Here is a 17,207-nt window from a genome sequence, read left to right as displayed (position 1 = left end):
TTTCTCCTTCCTTTCTCAATCCAACCTTTATATCATCACGTTATTCGCAGAGTACTAAAGACTTATGCTATGGGGGTGCCATCTGTCCCTGCAAGGGCACTAGGCCTGCGGGGGTGGCGGGGGGCGTCGGGTCGCTGGCGGCGGAAATGCGCTGCCAGGGGGAGGGGTGCCCGTCACGCCCGGTAAGGCTGCGGGCTGGGCGATCGGTGGCTTGAGAAAGTGAGGATTCCAGTTGATTCCGCCCGTGGCCCTGACTCCCTTTTAGATAAGTGGCCGGGCGGCGGTGCTCTACTGCGCCGTCCCCCGCAGCTGGAAGGGAAAAGGCGGTCACGCTCCCTCGGTCCCGGGCGGGGTCCCCGCTACCTCCCGGACACCGCCCGGCTCGCATGCCGAGGCGGCTGGGAGAGGCCGCCCGGCCCCACCCCGCCCCGCGCGAACTGGGCCGCACCCACTTCCCCTGGGAGGCGGCCCGCCGCGGCCGGGGCTGACGTCACAAGGCACCCAGCCGCCAGCGCCCCGCGGTGCGCGCCCCGCGCCGGGACCCGCCGCCCTCTCCGCGCGACACCTAGGCGCGCTCGCGCGCGTGCCCGTGCCCGTCCCCGCCCGCCAGCGCCGCCGAAGATGGCGAGCCCGGCGCCCCCGGAGCCCGCCGAGCAGGGATGCCCGGCTCCCGCAGCCGCCGAGCAGGCGCCGCCGCCGCCGCCGCCCCGGGCACCCCGCGAGGAGCAGGAGGGGGAAGCGCAGGAGGAAGGGGCGGCGGCGGGCGCGGGCCGGCAGGTGGAGGAGGCCGCCGGCGGGGTGGCCGCCGCGGTGACCTGGCTGCTGGGGGAGCCCGTGCTGTGGCTGGGCTGCCGCGCTGACGAGCTCCTGAGCTGGAAGAGGCCGCTGTGCAGCCTGCTCGCCTTCGTCGGGGCCAACCTGCTGTTTTGGTGAGACCTCGGGGTGGGTGGGGACGCCGGGGAGGGCAGGTGACCTTGGGGCGCTCGGGGGCGGGCGGAGGGCGCGCCCAGGGCCGGGGTGGGGGGAGGTGCACGCCGGACCCCGCGGAGGAAGGTGTCAGTCCTGGCCCACTTTCTCGGCCACCTTTCTCAAACAGGTAGACACACACTTCAACTTTCCTCCAGACCCACCTCCCTGTAAACAGTTATCCTCCGTGTGTGTATGCAGCCTCGCGGGACAGGTGGTGGGCTGAGCCCACGCACCTGGACCGACAGGTGTGCCCGGAGTGCACTTGGCCTTCGCTTTCCGAAACTCGCAGGTCTTGGGCTGCTCGCCCAAAGCCTGCCAGACCACGAACACTTGAACTTGCATTCGTTCTTGCACCCAGAGCGGGCCTATCTGGACCAGCTTCGGTACACGCTGAAGACTGAGCCTGTGTCCGTCAGCCACCTGAGATGGGCACTGAATGATTTGTTTTTCCGTTCCCTGGAGGGTTGGGTTTACTGTCTTTACTCCCTGATGAGAAAACAGGCGGCAAACAGGTGGATTAGGTACATCACCGCACCCCGCAGGTGTGCAGTGTGGAAAACAGTCGTGTTTTTAGCTGAAGAACAGAGAGAATACACAGGAATGTTCTGTGAAAAGCCCCTGATCAACAGGTTTGTCTCTTCAAAAAGCACCCTTCACCCCTAAAGACAGGGGAAGTGTGTGGCTCCTTCATTGAAGGTTGTGCCCTGTTATCTGTTACCAGTCTGATGGAGGGTGGAGAAAAACCTTCTTTGTCTGCGACTGTGTCCTCATAACAAGCCTGACCCACACACTGCAGAATAAGCAGAGCTTCAGCAGTGGATACTTGTTACAGGACATAGATTTCTTAAGCGTAAAGTGAGGAAATAAATGACCGAAACAGACACAGCCTGCCACTTTCTAGGTTAGCTCCTTTAACCTGAAGGTTTTTCTGCAGATCTGTGCTAGTCCTGGTTTTTCTCCTGAAATGAGCTGTTTCTTTCTTTCTTTTTTTTTTTTTTTAATTTATTTTTTTGGCTGTGTTGGGTCTTTGTTGCTGCACGCGGGCTTTCTCTAGCTGTAGCGAGCGGGGGCTACTCTTCGATGTGGTGCACAGGCTTCTCATTGTGGTGGCTTCTCTGGTTGCGGAGCACGGGCTCTAGGCGCGTGGGCTTCCGTAGTTGTGGTGCGTGGGCTCAGTAGTTGTGACTCATGGGCTCTAGAGTGCAGGCTCAGTAGTTGTGGCGCACGGGCTTAGTTGCTCCATGGCATGTGGGATCTTCCTGGACCAGGGCTCGAGCCCGTGTCCCCTGCATTGGCGGGTGCTTTCTTAACCACTGTGCCACCAGGGAAGCCCGAGCTGTTTCTTATTAGACCCCCGAACGTGAATTAACCACACTTTGGGTCTCTTAGCTATCAGTGTTTCTAGAGTTTATTCCATAGTTCTGCAGCCTGTTATGAAGTTACAGTGGGCACTCAAAAGAAGGACGATATAGTGTCTGATGCTATATTGGGCAACAGTCCCGTAGTCTTAGGGCTGGGTCTCCCTCATTTTACCAATGAGGTAAAATTCTCTTTCTTAATTTTAAATTTTATTTATTAAAAAAAATAGCCAATAGCCTCAGAGTTCAAAAGTTTAAAGGTACAAAAAAGGTTAAACACTCTGTAAATCTTTTTCCCATGCCTGTCTCTGGCTACCCACTTTCCTACCAGAAGCAACCAATGTTACGAATTTCCTGTGTATCTCTCCAGATAGTGCATATTTCAGCAAATACAAAATATTCTACGCAAATTGTGGAATACTATCTGGACTATTTTTCTTCTTAGTGTACTTTGGCGATCACTTCCTTGTTCTTTTCCAGCTGCACAGAATTCCACTGTATGGATGTCACGGATTAACCTGTCTCCTACTGATGGACTAAGATTGTTCCCAACTTTTGCTATGACAGCATTATAGCTAATGGCCTAAACATGCATTATTTTGCATATAAGCAAGTATTGCTATAGGATGAATTGCCAGAAGTGGAATTGTTGCATCAGAGGGGATGTGCACTTGTAGTTTTTTTTTTTTTTTTTTTTTGCAGTACGCGGGCCTCTCACCGTTGTGGCCTCTCCCGTTGCGGAGCACAGGCACCGGACGCGCAGGCTCAGCGGCCATGGCTCATGGGCCCAGCCGCTCCTCGGCATGTGGGATCCTCCCGGACCGGGGCGCAAACCTGTGTACCCTGCATCAGCAGGCGGACTCTCAACCACTGTGCCACCAGAGAAGCCCTTGGCACTTTTCTTGATGTTATTTTTGGGGAAATGAACTTTTTAAATGCGTATTTTTGATTGTTTAGTACCTGGTACCAGCACTAGTGTTCAGGATTTTGAGCCTGGGTTCAAAAGCTCTAACATTTATTACCTGCCCATTATCTGCAAGATTTTAGTGCTGTGCACTGAGAGCATAAAAGCTGAGACTTGGCCATAACAAATGGGTATAACTCAAGGCTGAATGGAGCGAGTGTGGTAAAGAGTCAGAGAAGGGATCATTCGTTTTGATGCAGTTTTTTGGGGGGAGGTGGCATCCTGGCTAGAAGGGACTGTGGAGTCTTCATAAGGAGATCATGCTCGAGTCAGATTTGGATGGACAGGCATGATTTGGGTAGATCTAGTATATGGTCGACAGCTTTCCAGTCCTAAGGAATTGTACTTAATGTTTCAACCAATATATTCGACTGATGCAATGCCACATGAGTTGGTGGAGAAAAGTAGGGGAGATGAGAGTGGCTGGGTGTTTTGGAGACACATCTGGGGGCAGTGGTTGCTTCGAGTGTCATACTTTGTGTTTGGACCTGTTTTTTTCTATAGGCAATGGGGACCCAAAAATGCCTTGTAAAAGTGCTCATGAATATTTTAATGGGCAAGTAAGTTGTGGTACATTTATTTCTACCATAAAATAACATATAGAACAATGAAAATAAACTACAGCTGTAGGCAACAACACAGATGAGTTTTACAAACGTAATTTTGGGCAAAAAAAAAAAGCACACAATATGTACAGAATGATTTGGTTTTTTGAAAACTATGCAAAACTAAACAGTATTGATCAGGGATATATTGATAGAAGACATTCTTACCTGCAAAATCAAGAGAGTGATTATCCCTGGGAGGAGGGAGAAGGTTTGATGGCAGAGGGCACGTGGAAGGTTTTGCAGTACAGGCAGTGTTCCGTTTTTTGACCTCAGTGGTGGAAGTTACCTGGTGTTCAAGTTATAATTATTTTAAAACTATGAGTGTGTGTGTGTGCATTCTTATCTTTGATATGTTTTTTGAAAAATACTGAAATACTAAATAATGCTTAAAAAATTGGTATTCACTCAGAGCTCAGAGGAGTTTGATAAAATACAGACCATATAGCACCTGTCTCAAGGAGCAGGGTTTCCACAACCTGAAATAGATTGCACAACAGTCTAATGGTCCTAGGGTTGGGTCTCTCATTTTACCAATGAGGGACATGTTTGTGAATTCTTTTTCTTAATTTTAAATGTTATTTATTAAAGAATGGTCAATACAGCCTCACAGTTCAAAAGTTTAAAAGTATAAAATGGTAAACAGTTTGAAAGGCTCTTTCCGACACCTGTCACTGGCTACCTGTCTCCTTCCAGGGGCAACCAGTGACACCAGTTTTAAGCACACCATCAAATAGAATGAACCCAGTGAAACAGAAAATACCCATTTGCTTTTGTTTTTTAAAGAATTAGCTGCTGCTGTTTTTCCTTCTTATCCTGTTGTGCGTGAATGTTTTTAAGCTGCCTGATTGATCGAAATGAGTACAAATAAATGAGGTGTATCATTATCACTAGCTGCTGGAATACAGTGATGACTGAGACACATTCTGATCCCTGGTGAGAAGCACGGATTAGTAAGCAAGTAATTCTCAGGTTATGCTGCGAGCACTAAATTATCATACATGGGCCAAGGTGAACCAATAGGATTTCCTTAGGCAGCAAATGGGGGCATGGAGATTGGGGAAAAGACAGGATAATCAGTATGTAAAAAGTGGAAGAGGGGCTTCCCTGGTGGCGCAGTGGTTGAGAGTCCGCCTGCTGATGCAGGGGACGTAGGTTGTTGCTCCGGTCCGGGAGGATCCCACATGCCACAGAGCGGGTAGGCCCGTGAGCCATGGCCGCTGAGCCTGCGCCTCCGGAGCCTGTGCTCTGCAACGGGAGAGGCCACAACAGTGAGAGGCCCGCGAACCGCAAAAAAAAAAAAAAAAAAAAAAAAGTGGAAGAGAACTAATACATATTGAGTAGCTGTTATGTGCTAGGTACTCAGTTAACTGATGGAGGCTTGAACAGGGTACACAGGAGCACTCATAACTATTCATTTATATAGAGAGAGAGGGGAAGGGAAGGGGAGAGGATGGGTGGGACAGGTATTTTATGTTCTAGAGGGAATATCCACAGGTGAGTTTGGGAAGAGAAACATTGGGGTCAGTTTCTGAAGAGTTTACTCTTGGATTGTGCTAGGAATTTGGACTATATCAAATAAGCCGTCTCTATTACTTTTATGTAAGTGCCATCATATATATGCCATCATATAGCCATAGTCCCTTTCTCTTAAGACCTCCATTCAAAAATTCAACAAATATTTATTGTCTACTACATGCTGACACTGTTCTTGGTGCTAGAGATGTAACCGTGGACAAGAAAGCATGAGATCCCTTTTCTCATGGAGCTTATATTTTTGTGGTGGAAATGGTGGAAGAAAGACAGTAAACAAATGCACAAAATGCTAGGAGAAGCTAGGTGCTGTGGAGAAAACTAAAGCAGGGACAAGGGACAGGGAGGGACAAGGAGGTGCTACTTTTCTGGGGTAGTCAGTGCAGGCTTCTCAGAGGAGTGACTGTGAGCTGACGCCCCAAGAGCACATTACGGAAGGATCCAAGCAGCTACTTCTGCAGCAGAATGCTCCAGGCAGAGGGAACAGGGTGTGCAAAGGCCCTGGGGTGAGTGGGCTGGGGGTGTTTGCAGAACGGCACGGAGTCCAGTGTGGCTGGAGCTGGTTGAGCAAGCAGGAGACACCATTAGTTTTAGCTCAGAACTTCATGCAGCAAGTGTGCAGACTATGCTTACCGGCTTTCCATCACCCCACCCGCCCCGGGTGAATGAGGGGAGTGAGAACCTGGGGCCAGAGGTGGGGCAGGACACCTTTGCAGGAACTCACGGTGGTGAAGAGAGGCAGCGGGGTGGGGAGACTCTGGCGATACAATCAGGACGACTGAGTGATTTCTTGGATGGGAGAAGAGAGGGGGTCGGGGAGTGACTCAGCCTCCGAGGGTAAATGAGGAGTGGCTGGTGTTAACCATTCTGAGGGTCCCCCAGCAGGGGACGGGTTGGGTTGAAATACAGATGTGTGTGTGTTGGGGGTGGTGAAGTTTCCTAGGGACCACCTGCTGGGCTGTATGAGAAGAGAGCCTGGGGAGAGTGTGAGGAAACCGACCTCAGCAAGGTGGTGATGAAGGAGCATCTTTGCAGGAGGGTCAGAGCGTGGCGAGTCCCAGAGAGCGGGGTTCCCCGGGAGCCAGGTGAGGTCTCAGCCGGGTCCGCTGGGGTTCCATCGGCAAGTGCCCCTTCCTGGCCGGCATGAGGGCCTGGCCTTCCCAGTCACACCAGAAGGGGGACCCTGCCTTCCTCGCAGCCCCTCACCACCTCCCCCCTGCTGCAGCATCGTGGCTCAGTCTCTGTGGAGGACAGAACTCCCTACCCTGCCCTCCAGGGCCCCTCTGGGATTTGGTCCTCAGGCCAGATCCTGACTTGGCCAGCGGGAGTTCAGACAGTTTAGGAAATCCGTTCTCTCCCCAGTGCCTGCCTTTCATGCCTACCAAGGTAGAGATTTTGAATGTCAGAAGCGTTCTGTTGTTAGCTGTTTCTGTTGAGTCCAGCTGTGGAAGAAGGACCTTGGTCCTTGTCTTTGAGGAAGGAATTCAGCAAAGGGACCAAGACTGTGAAATAGAGACAGTGCTTATTAGAAGCAAAGTACATGTGGAAGAACACACAGGCAAACTTGGAGTGAGTTGCGTGCAGTAGGGGTGGCTTAGGTCGCTTATATGCGGGCAGTTTTCCGGGTTGTCTCTGGCCAGTCGTCTCACTTGTGCTTTCACCTGATCCGGGCCCAGTGCTCCTGCTGGTATCTTATCTCGAAGTATCAGCAGGAGACCAGTTGCAGCCCCTCAGCGTGGAGCCAATCTCCTACCTCACTGTGTTCACTCCTTCTGCAGAGTCCTGAGCCCGCCCCCATGCCGTTCTCCACCTGCTCTGCTGATGCCCGACGGGTCCTCTGACAGGTGCTGGCATTTGTGAGGATGGGGGAACGGAGAGGGAAGGGTGGAGACAGGGGAAGGGACGAGGGACAGCAGGGGGCTCTGGGGACATGGGGGCTGGGCTTAGAAGGACACCTCCTCCTCTGACACCTGAGGACCAGGGGGACAGGTGGGCACACCTGGAAGGCAGGTAGCTAGGGGGTCACCTGCCAATGGCAGCTGATTTCTCTTTGAAGGAGGAGGATGAGTTCCTGAGATTGAGCAGGTTGAGGGCGGATGAGACTGGCTGTCGCTTTCGTGGGGAAGGAGATCCGTGTTTACAAGCCCTTTCTTGTACAACTCTATTTTGCTGTTGCTCTTAGCATTTTTTTCTGTTCGATCTTTCTAACTCTCCAACATTTCTGGAAAATTCCTTTTGATAAACGTCAATTCTATAGACCCACACTTCAGTTTCTCTTCTCTTTCTTTCCCTGGGAGCCACCCTTCTTGGAGTCTTCCTCCCCCTGTTCTGATCTAGTCTGATTGTCCCCTGGGTCTGGTGTCCCTGCAGGACATCTGCGTCGTCACCCCATTCCCCCTCTCCTGTGTGAGAGCCTCTGTTACTGAGAACGGGGTCAGGAGAGTCAGCAGCACCCATTTCTTCTCCTTGAGATTATTCATGATGGTTTAAGGTTTAAGGTTTTCTTGTGTTTGCTCTGAGTTCTTTGCGTCTGTCTGTTTTGTTACTGGACTCTTTCTCGGTGGACTCTTTGGTATCGAGAGAGTACATCCTCTAGCATGTTTTGAGAAGTTGTGTGCAGAAAATATCTGTATCCCACCCTTCCAGCTGATTGCTGGTTTGGCTTGGTTTAGAATTCTGGGTGGGGAATAATTTTCCCTTAGAATGTTGAAGCACTGCCCTCCTTTCTCGCTTGCTTCCAGTGTTGCTTTTCGCAGATGGATACCTTTCCAACGCCTGATCTCTTATAGATGGTCTGCAATTGGTCCAGCTATTGGTTTATGATTTCTGGTATTTGGGTAAGGAGTCAGTCTGACTGCTGTGTTATTATAGCTTGCGCTTTAGATCTTCGGGGCAAGCTTAAAGCATTTCTTTTTGCCTTTCTTACTTCCGGGACTCAATGTTTTCTTGCCATGTAAAGGCTGCATCTGACTTCCGTGGTCCATTCTCGAGTTGGATGGAACTGAACACAGGGCTTCTGTGTGCCTCCCAAGGTGACTCACGCAGAAAAGAGCCTGAGTGGCACCTCCCCGCCCCCCCGAATCGTGCAGGGATGCTGCCCTGGCTGGCTCCCACGGGCTTGGCTGAGTCGTGCCCCGGGGGGTGGGCGTCAAGCCTGGCACCTGGCCCGGCTTTGCGGGAACTTGCGATCCTAGGATAGGCTGGGCCTAATTGAACTAAAAGGCGGAGAGAATTCATACCTTGACCTCATTAGCACAATGCTCAAAACAAGTAGTGTCCTAAGTTGTCATAGACCAGGGCCCCTTAAGTCTAGAGTGTCACTGTTTACATTCGAGGTCTGGTTTGGAGCCAAATGCTACGTTGCTGCCCCTTTCTGCTTGTGTGCTTCCAGAAAGCCACACTGGCACTTCTGGGTGTGTGTTTTGCTGATCTGTGTAGCACTGAACAAAGTGGACATCCAGAGTCGCAGATTTCAGCCCAGGAGTCATAGCATGAATCTATTAGAATCACCTAGGACCCCGAGCTCCCCAGTTCTTTGAAGGTACTGACCTGCTTTCGGTATTTCCAACAACTGGGGAAGAGGCTTCTTTCCGTGACAAGGTTGCACTCACTCTGACCTAGTAAACTGTGCTATGTATTTTGTTAGCAGCTAAAACCTTTCAAAAGAAGGCACCTGTGTGATGAAATAAAAAGTAGGGAATCCTTGCTTCAGTTTTACCACCTCATTTTATAGATGAAGAAACTGAGTCCCAAGGCCCCACCATGAACTGGTGACAACGCGACCCTTTTTGAAAACTGCATGCCACCAGGTGTGGAAGCCGTGAGCACGAGGAAACTTAGGAAGGTAGAATCACAGTGTTCCCAAGGGCAGAACTGCCCAGCACATGATTTTACAGGCCCGTGCGGAGACTCTGCTGAGTGGATCCAACGACACCTCTGGGGTTTTGAGCGTCTGGAGTTGGTGTGTTGACAGATCTCCCCAAGGCGCAGCAGAGGCCCCTCCAAAGCTCCTAGCCGTGAGCTTCAGGCCTTCCCCCGAGACTTCACCCTCCCTTCGTCCCTGCTGTTCACATAAGCCAGAGTTTGTAAAAGTCACTTTTGACAAAAGGAGACTTTCTACCGCCCTCAGTACTCATGGCTTGCATTTGACTTGCACATCTACTCAAAGCAAGATGTTTACCGTCCAGCTCACGGAGTACCACCTTCTTTCAAATGATGAGGGAGACCTTTCCTCGGGAGAATTCTTGTCACTAGAAAATGTATTTATATTTCAAAGGAAATATTTTTATATGTTCCTGAGCTACAAATGGACAGTTATGTTTGCTCAAACGCCACCAAGACCTGTTGAAATGAACATCGACCCGGTCCGTTTAATAGCTGTATTTGTTGTCAAAGCCAGCTTAAGGGCTTTTTTGTTGTTAATGAAATCTCTTGAAAAGAGCTGTTGATCTCTTCTCTTCCAGCTCTCCTGTAGCTGGTACACATAATACGGGGTGATCACAGACAAAAAACATGCATGCCCTCAGTGTTTAAAAAAATTCAAGCTTTCCTGGGAAATAACAACAAAATATAAAAGCAAGGACTAAAGCTATCCATTCAAACAGCAGGGTTTAGGGTCGGTGGTGTGCAAGACTGCAGCCGCTGCTGACTTGCCCATCCCAGGTCCCCCGAGGAGAATTTCACCAGGAGTCAGGAGGCAACCCTGTGGTCTCTAGCCCTGGGGCTCGGTTGCTCATGAATTTTACAAAATCCAAATCCATCTTTGTATAGGGAGGAAATGGTTCATAAGCTGGAGGAAGGGACATTATATAAAATTCCTCTTGCCAGCTGAGCTCCTGTTCCATGAATGGATATATCTTGGGGGTTTTGACTGTAGTTTGGAAACCTTACTTCATCTATTAAATCATCGTTTTAGGAATGAATATATATTTTCTTGGCATACCTTATGAATTTAACTTCCAAATACCTTTGGCATAAATTCAAAACAACAGCTTGCATTGTCACATCGTGTAGAGTATCAGAAAGCTTTGGTGAGGGACTTAAACCAGTTTATTTTCATAGTTTATGAAAAAAAAATGGTACATATGTTAAATTTAACCATTTTCTTATAAATGAATCTAAATATTTAAAGATATTGGACAATAAAGTTTCACTTTTGCCTCAAGTTCTAAGTTCATTAGAATAGATTTTAAAATAGAATCTAGTGGCAATGGAAAATATGATCCTAAAGTTGCTTTTTCTGTTTTTTAATTAACTAGTATGAACGGATACTAGCTTTCATTTATCAGCGTGGAAATGGATAATTTCCATTAAAATGTTTCACTTTTAATAATATCACTGAATATTTTAGCTCTGATGTTGCCCGTGGAATCTCTGCTGTGAATGGGTTTGCCTGGCGCAGAAGGTGGATGTCTTAAGGCTCATGAGCCCATGAGTCATGACATGCTTGCCGCGTGCCTGTGGCATTCAAAAGCATGGCTGTTAACAAAAGAACCATGGTTGGGTATTGTCTTTAGAATGTCAGTGATGGTCTTTGGCTTCTAGTTAGAAGAACTCCCAGATGTGTAGAAAGAAGCCCAGACATGTATTGTGTATGGGTGTGGCTTTCACATAAGCATGGCTGCTCCAGTGATGAGGATGCCTGCATTGGCCAGGGCACTATCCTCCTTGACCTGACCAATCACATCGATATCACAGTAAAGCTCGCAACAGGGCTTTATTCAGCACGGTGGCAAGTTGGGAGAGCCAGACTGACTTCCCTTTAAAGAGATACAAATTAACTTAAGCCGAGGTCCCAGGGCCATCATGTTATCCGTTGCTTCTCAAAAGGTCTTCAAAAACTGTGCAGAAATTTTCACGCTCCTCATGCAATTTCCCCCCCCCCCCCGATTTTGGCAAGCTGTTACTGTTATGATAGTGTGCTTTAGGAAGTTCATGATTAATGATGACGTTAATTGCATGCATGATTATTTAATTACGTTAATTGACTCATCCATTCAACAAACATGGAATGAGCCACAATGCAAAAACGCATTACTGAGCACCTGCTTTTGACCTCATCCGGGGGTGACGCTGGTGATCTGGACAGAGTGGGTCCTCCCCTCATGGAGCTTACAGTTTGGTGTCAGCAAAGGATAAACAAGTGAACAAGCAAATGATATACAGGTGGGAATCAAGATGAGGGCATGAAAGGAAAAAACGTTTTTCTGGGGAAGCAATGGGATGTCACATCTGATCACAGTCGGCCAAGGAGACAGGTTTTCAGGGTTGTGTTGCTACTGAGTGTGGCCCCGGGGCAGCGTCTTGACCTCGTGCCTTTACCAAGCTTTTGAAACGCCTTTGGCCAGAGAACTCCTGTCCTCGTTCAGAATAGCCAGTCCCTTTTGGGGAAAGCAGGTTTGAAGTTCTGATGTAGCTGACTGCATGGTTGGGGTCATTCTAAAAAGACACGTTAAGAACTGACCAAAGGCACCTCTCTGTCATTTGTAAGCAGCGTTTTACCTCGCATTCACTTCTCGTCTGATTGAAATGCCATCTTACGATTGAAATGTGGATCCTATTCAGTGCCAGGGTCCTGGTGCTTGCTCTTCGCGGCTGCATCGAGGCGTTTTCTTTTATTGTTGGTGTTTAACGCCAAATGTTACAACCACAGAAGCTGCCTCGCTCTTTTGGAGAGCTTAATGAGAAACTGTCGCCTTTGCTCATCACGTGTGCGTTTACCCTGCTTGCTGGCATTGTTTTTCACGGGTGTTGTCTGTTTGTTTGGAGAGTTAATTTGGCCCTGGGAATCTCAGATGGAATTCTCAGGAGGACATTTGTTTTCCGCTAGAAGTTGGTTCGGGCTGTGCTAAGGGATGGCTTTGTTTCCCTTGTTTAATTAGAGAGAGCTGTAGGGCTGTTCCCTCTGCCCTCGGGTGTGCACGGGAGGGCAGGCCTGTTGGTGATGCCCCCACCTTCTAGCACAGCCACGGGAGTTTGGAAACTGCGGGTGTTGGAGGGGGTGGCATTACCCCCTTCTATAACACTTGCAGTCGCTGTTTATCTTGTCTTCCTCTTTTATTGCTCCTTTTTGGCAAATGGTGAAAAGCATTAAAAACAAACAAACATCCCAAGAGGTTCATTTTTTTTAACCATTTTTTAAAAATTGAAGTATAGTTAATTTACAGTGTTGTGTTAGTTTCTGGTGTGCAGCAAAGTGATTCAGTTTTATATACATATATACACACACACATACACATATGCATACATATATATGTATATGTATCTGTTCTTTTTCAGATTCTTTTCCATTATAGGTTATTATAAGATTATTGAATATATTGAATATATGTATATTGAATATAGTTCCCTGTGCTATACAGTAGGTCCTTGTTGTTTCTCTGTTTTATATATAGTAGCATGTATATGTTATCCCAAACTCCTAATTTATCTCTCCCCCATCCTCTTTGGTAACCATAAGTTTGTTTTCTTTGTCTGTGAGTCTATTTCTGTTTTGTAAATAAGTCCACTTGTATCATTTTTTTTAGATTCCACATATAAGTGATATCATATGATGTTTGTCTTTCTCTGTCTGACTGACTTCACTTTTCACAAGTCAGGGTTGCATTGTTCAGATCATTATTGCGGCTCCCAGGCTCTCAAAGTGAGCTTGGGGTGGTGGTCTGTGACCTTCACCGCCTCGCCTACACACTCGCTGTGTTTTATTGATTGATTCTTTTCATATTAAGAACATAAGGAAATGTTCACTCTGTTAGTTTGCCTTCTTCTATTGGGGTGAAAAAGGGTTTTCCTAATGATGAAATATCAAGTTCTTACCCCCAAAGAGGTCCTCTCAGGACCAACTTTGTGGCTGTCATTTTGCATCTCAACTCATGGTTTGAATTCCTGTGGGCTAAGCTGAAACCTGAGTAATCGTCTTTTATTTTCTCTTTGCCAGTTTCCTTATCTTTTTGTATTTATTCCGTGTTACAGTGGACATTTAAGCTCTCTCAATTGCTTTTTGGACTGAGATATAGTAGAAATAAGTGCTCTCGAAGGCAGGCTAGTGTGTGTGTGTGTGGTGGTGGGGCTAAGGAGGAGGTGAACTAGAGGTGAACTAGCTTCTAGCAAGATGAGCCCAGTTAAAGGACTTAATCTTTCTGAGCTTCAGTTTCCTCATTTGTCAAAAACAGTAAGAATTGTGGAGCGAGCTGCCTCACGTCTGTGGCACCCCAGCTGTGAACTCACTCGGGCCAGAGCCCTTGCCCTGTGGTTCTTTTTCTGAATCATAGTTTCCCACTTAAAAATGTTCCATTAAATTTTATATTACTACTTGTGTGTGCTATATACTGAAAGTTAGTTTTAAAATCACAAATTGTAAAAGAAGACATTAAAATATTACTTTGAATAAAAATAACTTCTTGGGCTTCCCTGGTGGCGCAGTGGTTGAGAGTCCGCCTGCCGATGCAGGGAACACGGGTTCGTGCCCTGGTCCGGGAAGATCCCACATGACGCGGAGCGGCTGGGCCTGTGAGCCATGGCCGCTGAGCCTGCGCCTCCGGAGCCTGTGCTCCGCAACAGGAGAGGCCACAACAGTGAGAGGCCCGTGTACAGCAAAAAAAAAAAAAAAAAAAAAAAACCAAAAAAAACCTTCTTAGGTGCTAGAAGCCTGATTTGCGAATTGCCTTGCACTTCCGGGGCCAGGCTCCACTAATCCACCGGACAGGGCGGTTTCGTTAGAAGGGGAGCTCGCTCCCTCCCGTGTGTTCACACACGCCCTCCATCTGAGTTGGTGGGAGGGGCTCTGCTAGGTTTGCTCCTCAAACCCTGCCCAGGGGTACTGGAGGTCCTGGGCTTGGAGTCAGGGACCCTGAAGAATTGACAGCCATCAAAGGAGATTCATTCTCATCCCAAGTTTACTCTTGGTTTGGAATGTTCCGGAAACACAGTCTGGGGAATTTCGAGGACTGGGGTCCATGAGGCAGCTACCAGTCCTCTCTCATGCCTTGTGCACGGATGCACAGGCATCTCTCTCTCTCTCTCTCTGCATTTCTGTCTCCACTTCTGTTTTCTCTTTTTGACTGGACCCATAGGAAAGAACCAGAAAGGGTTTTCCGACCCGGATGACACAACCAGTCTTGGGCCTTGAGGTGGCACTGCCAGTCACAATCCAGCTGGACGGTGGCCATTGGCATGTGGACCCAGAGTGGGCCTTCCTGAGTCAGAATACTGGTGCCCAGATATTTGCTGTGCTTTCTCCTGCGCCTCAGGTTTGGAGGTGGAGTTTCCAGGCGTCGTGGCTCCCCGTGTACTGGAGTGATGACCTGCGTCCCCCGCCCTGTGCCAGCGACTAGGAGGACATCCAGTGGACCTGCACACACCCTTTCTATTTTTACTCAAGTTCTGAAAACATTTCCCGCCCTGTGTTGGTCAGGCGGCCACACCAAGTAGGACTGTAATCTCCAGCTTTGACTGACCTGTTCCTGGTGTTGCCTTTTGGAGGGACGGATGCCCACGTGTGTCATCACTGTTCTGCCCACTGAATGTATCTGTGGAAACTGTGACGACAAGAGTCCACATCCCGTTCTGGGTGTTATGTGGGTTTGGGGGAACATTTTGGCATCAAATAAGAAACGTAGGTGATGTTCTTCCTGGGACAGCTACTGGATATGGTGTCCCTGAGAGTAAGGGAATGTTTGTATGGGGAGGCTGCTTGCCCATGTCTTAGGGAGCCTGTGTTCATAAACGGGGTGACCCTGGGTCAGCCCTGCTGACCCGCACGGCTTTGGTACACTGATAAAGGACACTTGATCTTGGCCTTCCGATAAGTGGCCCTCCCAGGATGGCAGAATTACTAACTCAGTGCTCAGTCTTGATGTTTTGGACATTTCAAACAAATTAGATAGCTGCTTCTCTGCGTTGTGTGTTTGTTTGGATCTTTAGTGGGTGAGTGTATAACTTACTGTCCAATCCTAACTATGCCAGACAAGGTGTCAAGCAGGATACTGTGGTCTCTCTGATCTGAAGTCACCTGTTTGTTCTAATCCACACAGTTTCTTATAGTTTGTTCAGCTATTTCAGCCTTGGTCTCTTTGGCAGCCTGAGAGAATGTCTCATTTTCTAGCGGGGAGTTTAGGAGAGACAGGATGGTCCTCAGCTCTGCGGGGCTGACCGGGCCAGCTGCAGGCTCGTGCACCTTGATGTAGAAGTGGACCTTGTGGTGGTCAGTTCAGTCCAGACACTTGGCTCAAGGGGTGTAGAAGCCTCAGTCCTAGTTCTGGAACATCGTGGCCTCAGACTGGGAGGGAGAGGGTCTGGGCTGTGTGAATCTTGTTGCCAAGCCTAGGATCTTGACAGAGAATGGTCATTCCAGGAGGCCCATATCTATGAGCCCGTGATCTTGGACAATGTGTATTAGAGTGTGATCGGGGTTCATTCACCTGGAAAGGGATTGGCTGGAGCTGGGGAGGCACAGCCCTGGCCGGGCTTCCCATGAAGAGGGGGAGGGTAGGGTAGGGATGGGCTGGACCAGGCCAACCCACAGGGCAGAGCCAAGGTGGGGGGGGCCACGTGGAAGCAGCGGGGCTGAAGTCCAGTTCCTTGCATCCTTGGGTTTGCACAGTGAAGGAGCTGGAGGCACAAGAAGATCATCAACAGCTGTGGCAACGTTGCCAGTCTTGGAAGTGCACAGTGGCTGGATTCCTTTTGGGGGACCCTGGACAGGGTCAGGTGCATTGGAATGGGGTCCTGAATGGAATGTGGATGTGAACTGATGAGTGGGTGACTACAACTGAATGGGCATTTAAAAGGCAGGAGGGGCTTCCCTGGTGGCGCAGTGGTTGAGAGTCCGCCTGCCGATGCAGGGGACGTGGGTTCGTGCCCCGGTCCGGGAAGACCCCACATGCCGTGGAGCGGCTGAGCCCGTGATCCATGGCCGCTGAGCCTGCGCGTCCGGAGCCTGCGCTCCGCAACGGGAGAGGCCACAACAGTGAGTGGCCCGTGTACCGCAAAAAAAAAAAAAAAAAAAAAAGGCAGGAGCCCATATGACAATTGCTCTTTCAACCCTGCTATCTAGAACATTCTGGTGCTTTAGATTGGTTGGTTAAAGTGGGATGCCAAGGGACTCCATAAATGGTGTGTAAATAGGGAAGTGGACTTGGAGTCAAGAACACCCAACTCTTTCAATTAGAGGCTGGACGGTTTTAGACAAATTGTTCTAACCTAGTCTATTTATGAGTGTATAATTTCCACATATTAACTTCATCGGGTGGTGCAGGAGCATTAAATGAGATGAAGATGTAGAAAACAAACTTATGGTTATCAAAGGGGAAAGGAGGGGGCTTCCCTGGTGGCACAGTGGTTGAGAGTCCGCCTGCCGACGCAGGGGACGTGGGTTCGTGCCCCGGTCCGGGAAGATCCCACATGCCGCGGAGCGGCTGGGCCTGTGAGCCATGGCCGCTGAGCCTGCGCGTCTGGAGCCTGTGCTCCGCAACGGGAGAGGCCACAGCAGTGAGAGGCCCGCGCACCGCAAAAAAAAAAAAAAAGAGTATGAGATTAACAGGTACAAACTACTATACACAAGACAGATAAGCAACAAGGATTTACTGTATAACACAGGGAAATATATTCAGTATCTTTTAATAACCTATAGTGGAAAATAATCTGAAAAAAATATATGTAACTGAATCATTTTGCTGTACACCTGAAATGACACCTGAAACTCACAATGTTGTAAGTCAATTATACTTCAACAGAAATTGAGAGGAAGATGTGAAAATATCTAGCAAATGGTAAATCCTC

General features: G+C 48.9%; 1 protein-coding gene across 2 annotated transcripts in view; it reads left to right on the top strand.

The window, feature by feature from the left end:
- Positions 1-517: 517 nt before the first annotated feature.
- The window catches only part of RETREG1 (reticulophagy regulator 1), a 127,322-nt gene continuing 110,632 nt past the window's right edge, over positions 518-17,207 (top strand). For both annotated transcript variants that reach the window (XM_060092749.1, XM_060092748.1), the window contains exon 1: positions 518-929. In XM_060092749.1, the coding sequence (XP_059948732.1) occupies positions 622-929 (308 nt within the window). In that variant the 5' untranslated portion in view covers positions 518-621. The remainder of the gene's footprint in view (positions 930-17,207) is intronic.

This window comes from Mesoplodon densirostris, chromosome 3 (assembly GCF_025265405.1).
Source record: "Mesoplodon densirostris isolate mMesDen1 chromosome 3, mMesDen1 primary haplotype, whole genome shotgun sequence".
In the NCBI taxonomy this organism is placed as follows: domain Eukaryota; kingdom Metazoa; phylum Chordata; class Mammalia; order Artiodactyla; family Ziphiidae; genus Mesoplodon; species Mesoplodon densirostris.
This window is presented reverse-complemented; position numbering and strand designations above follow the sequence as displayed.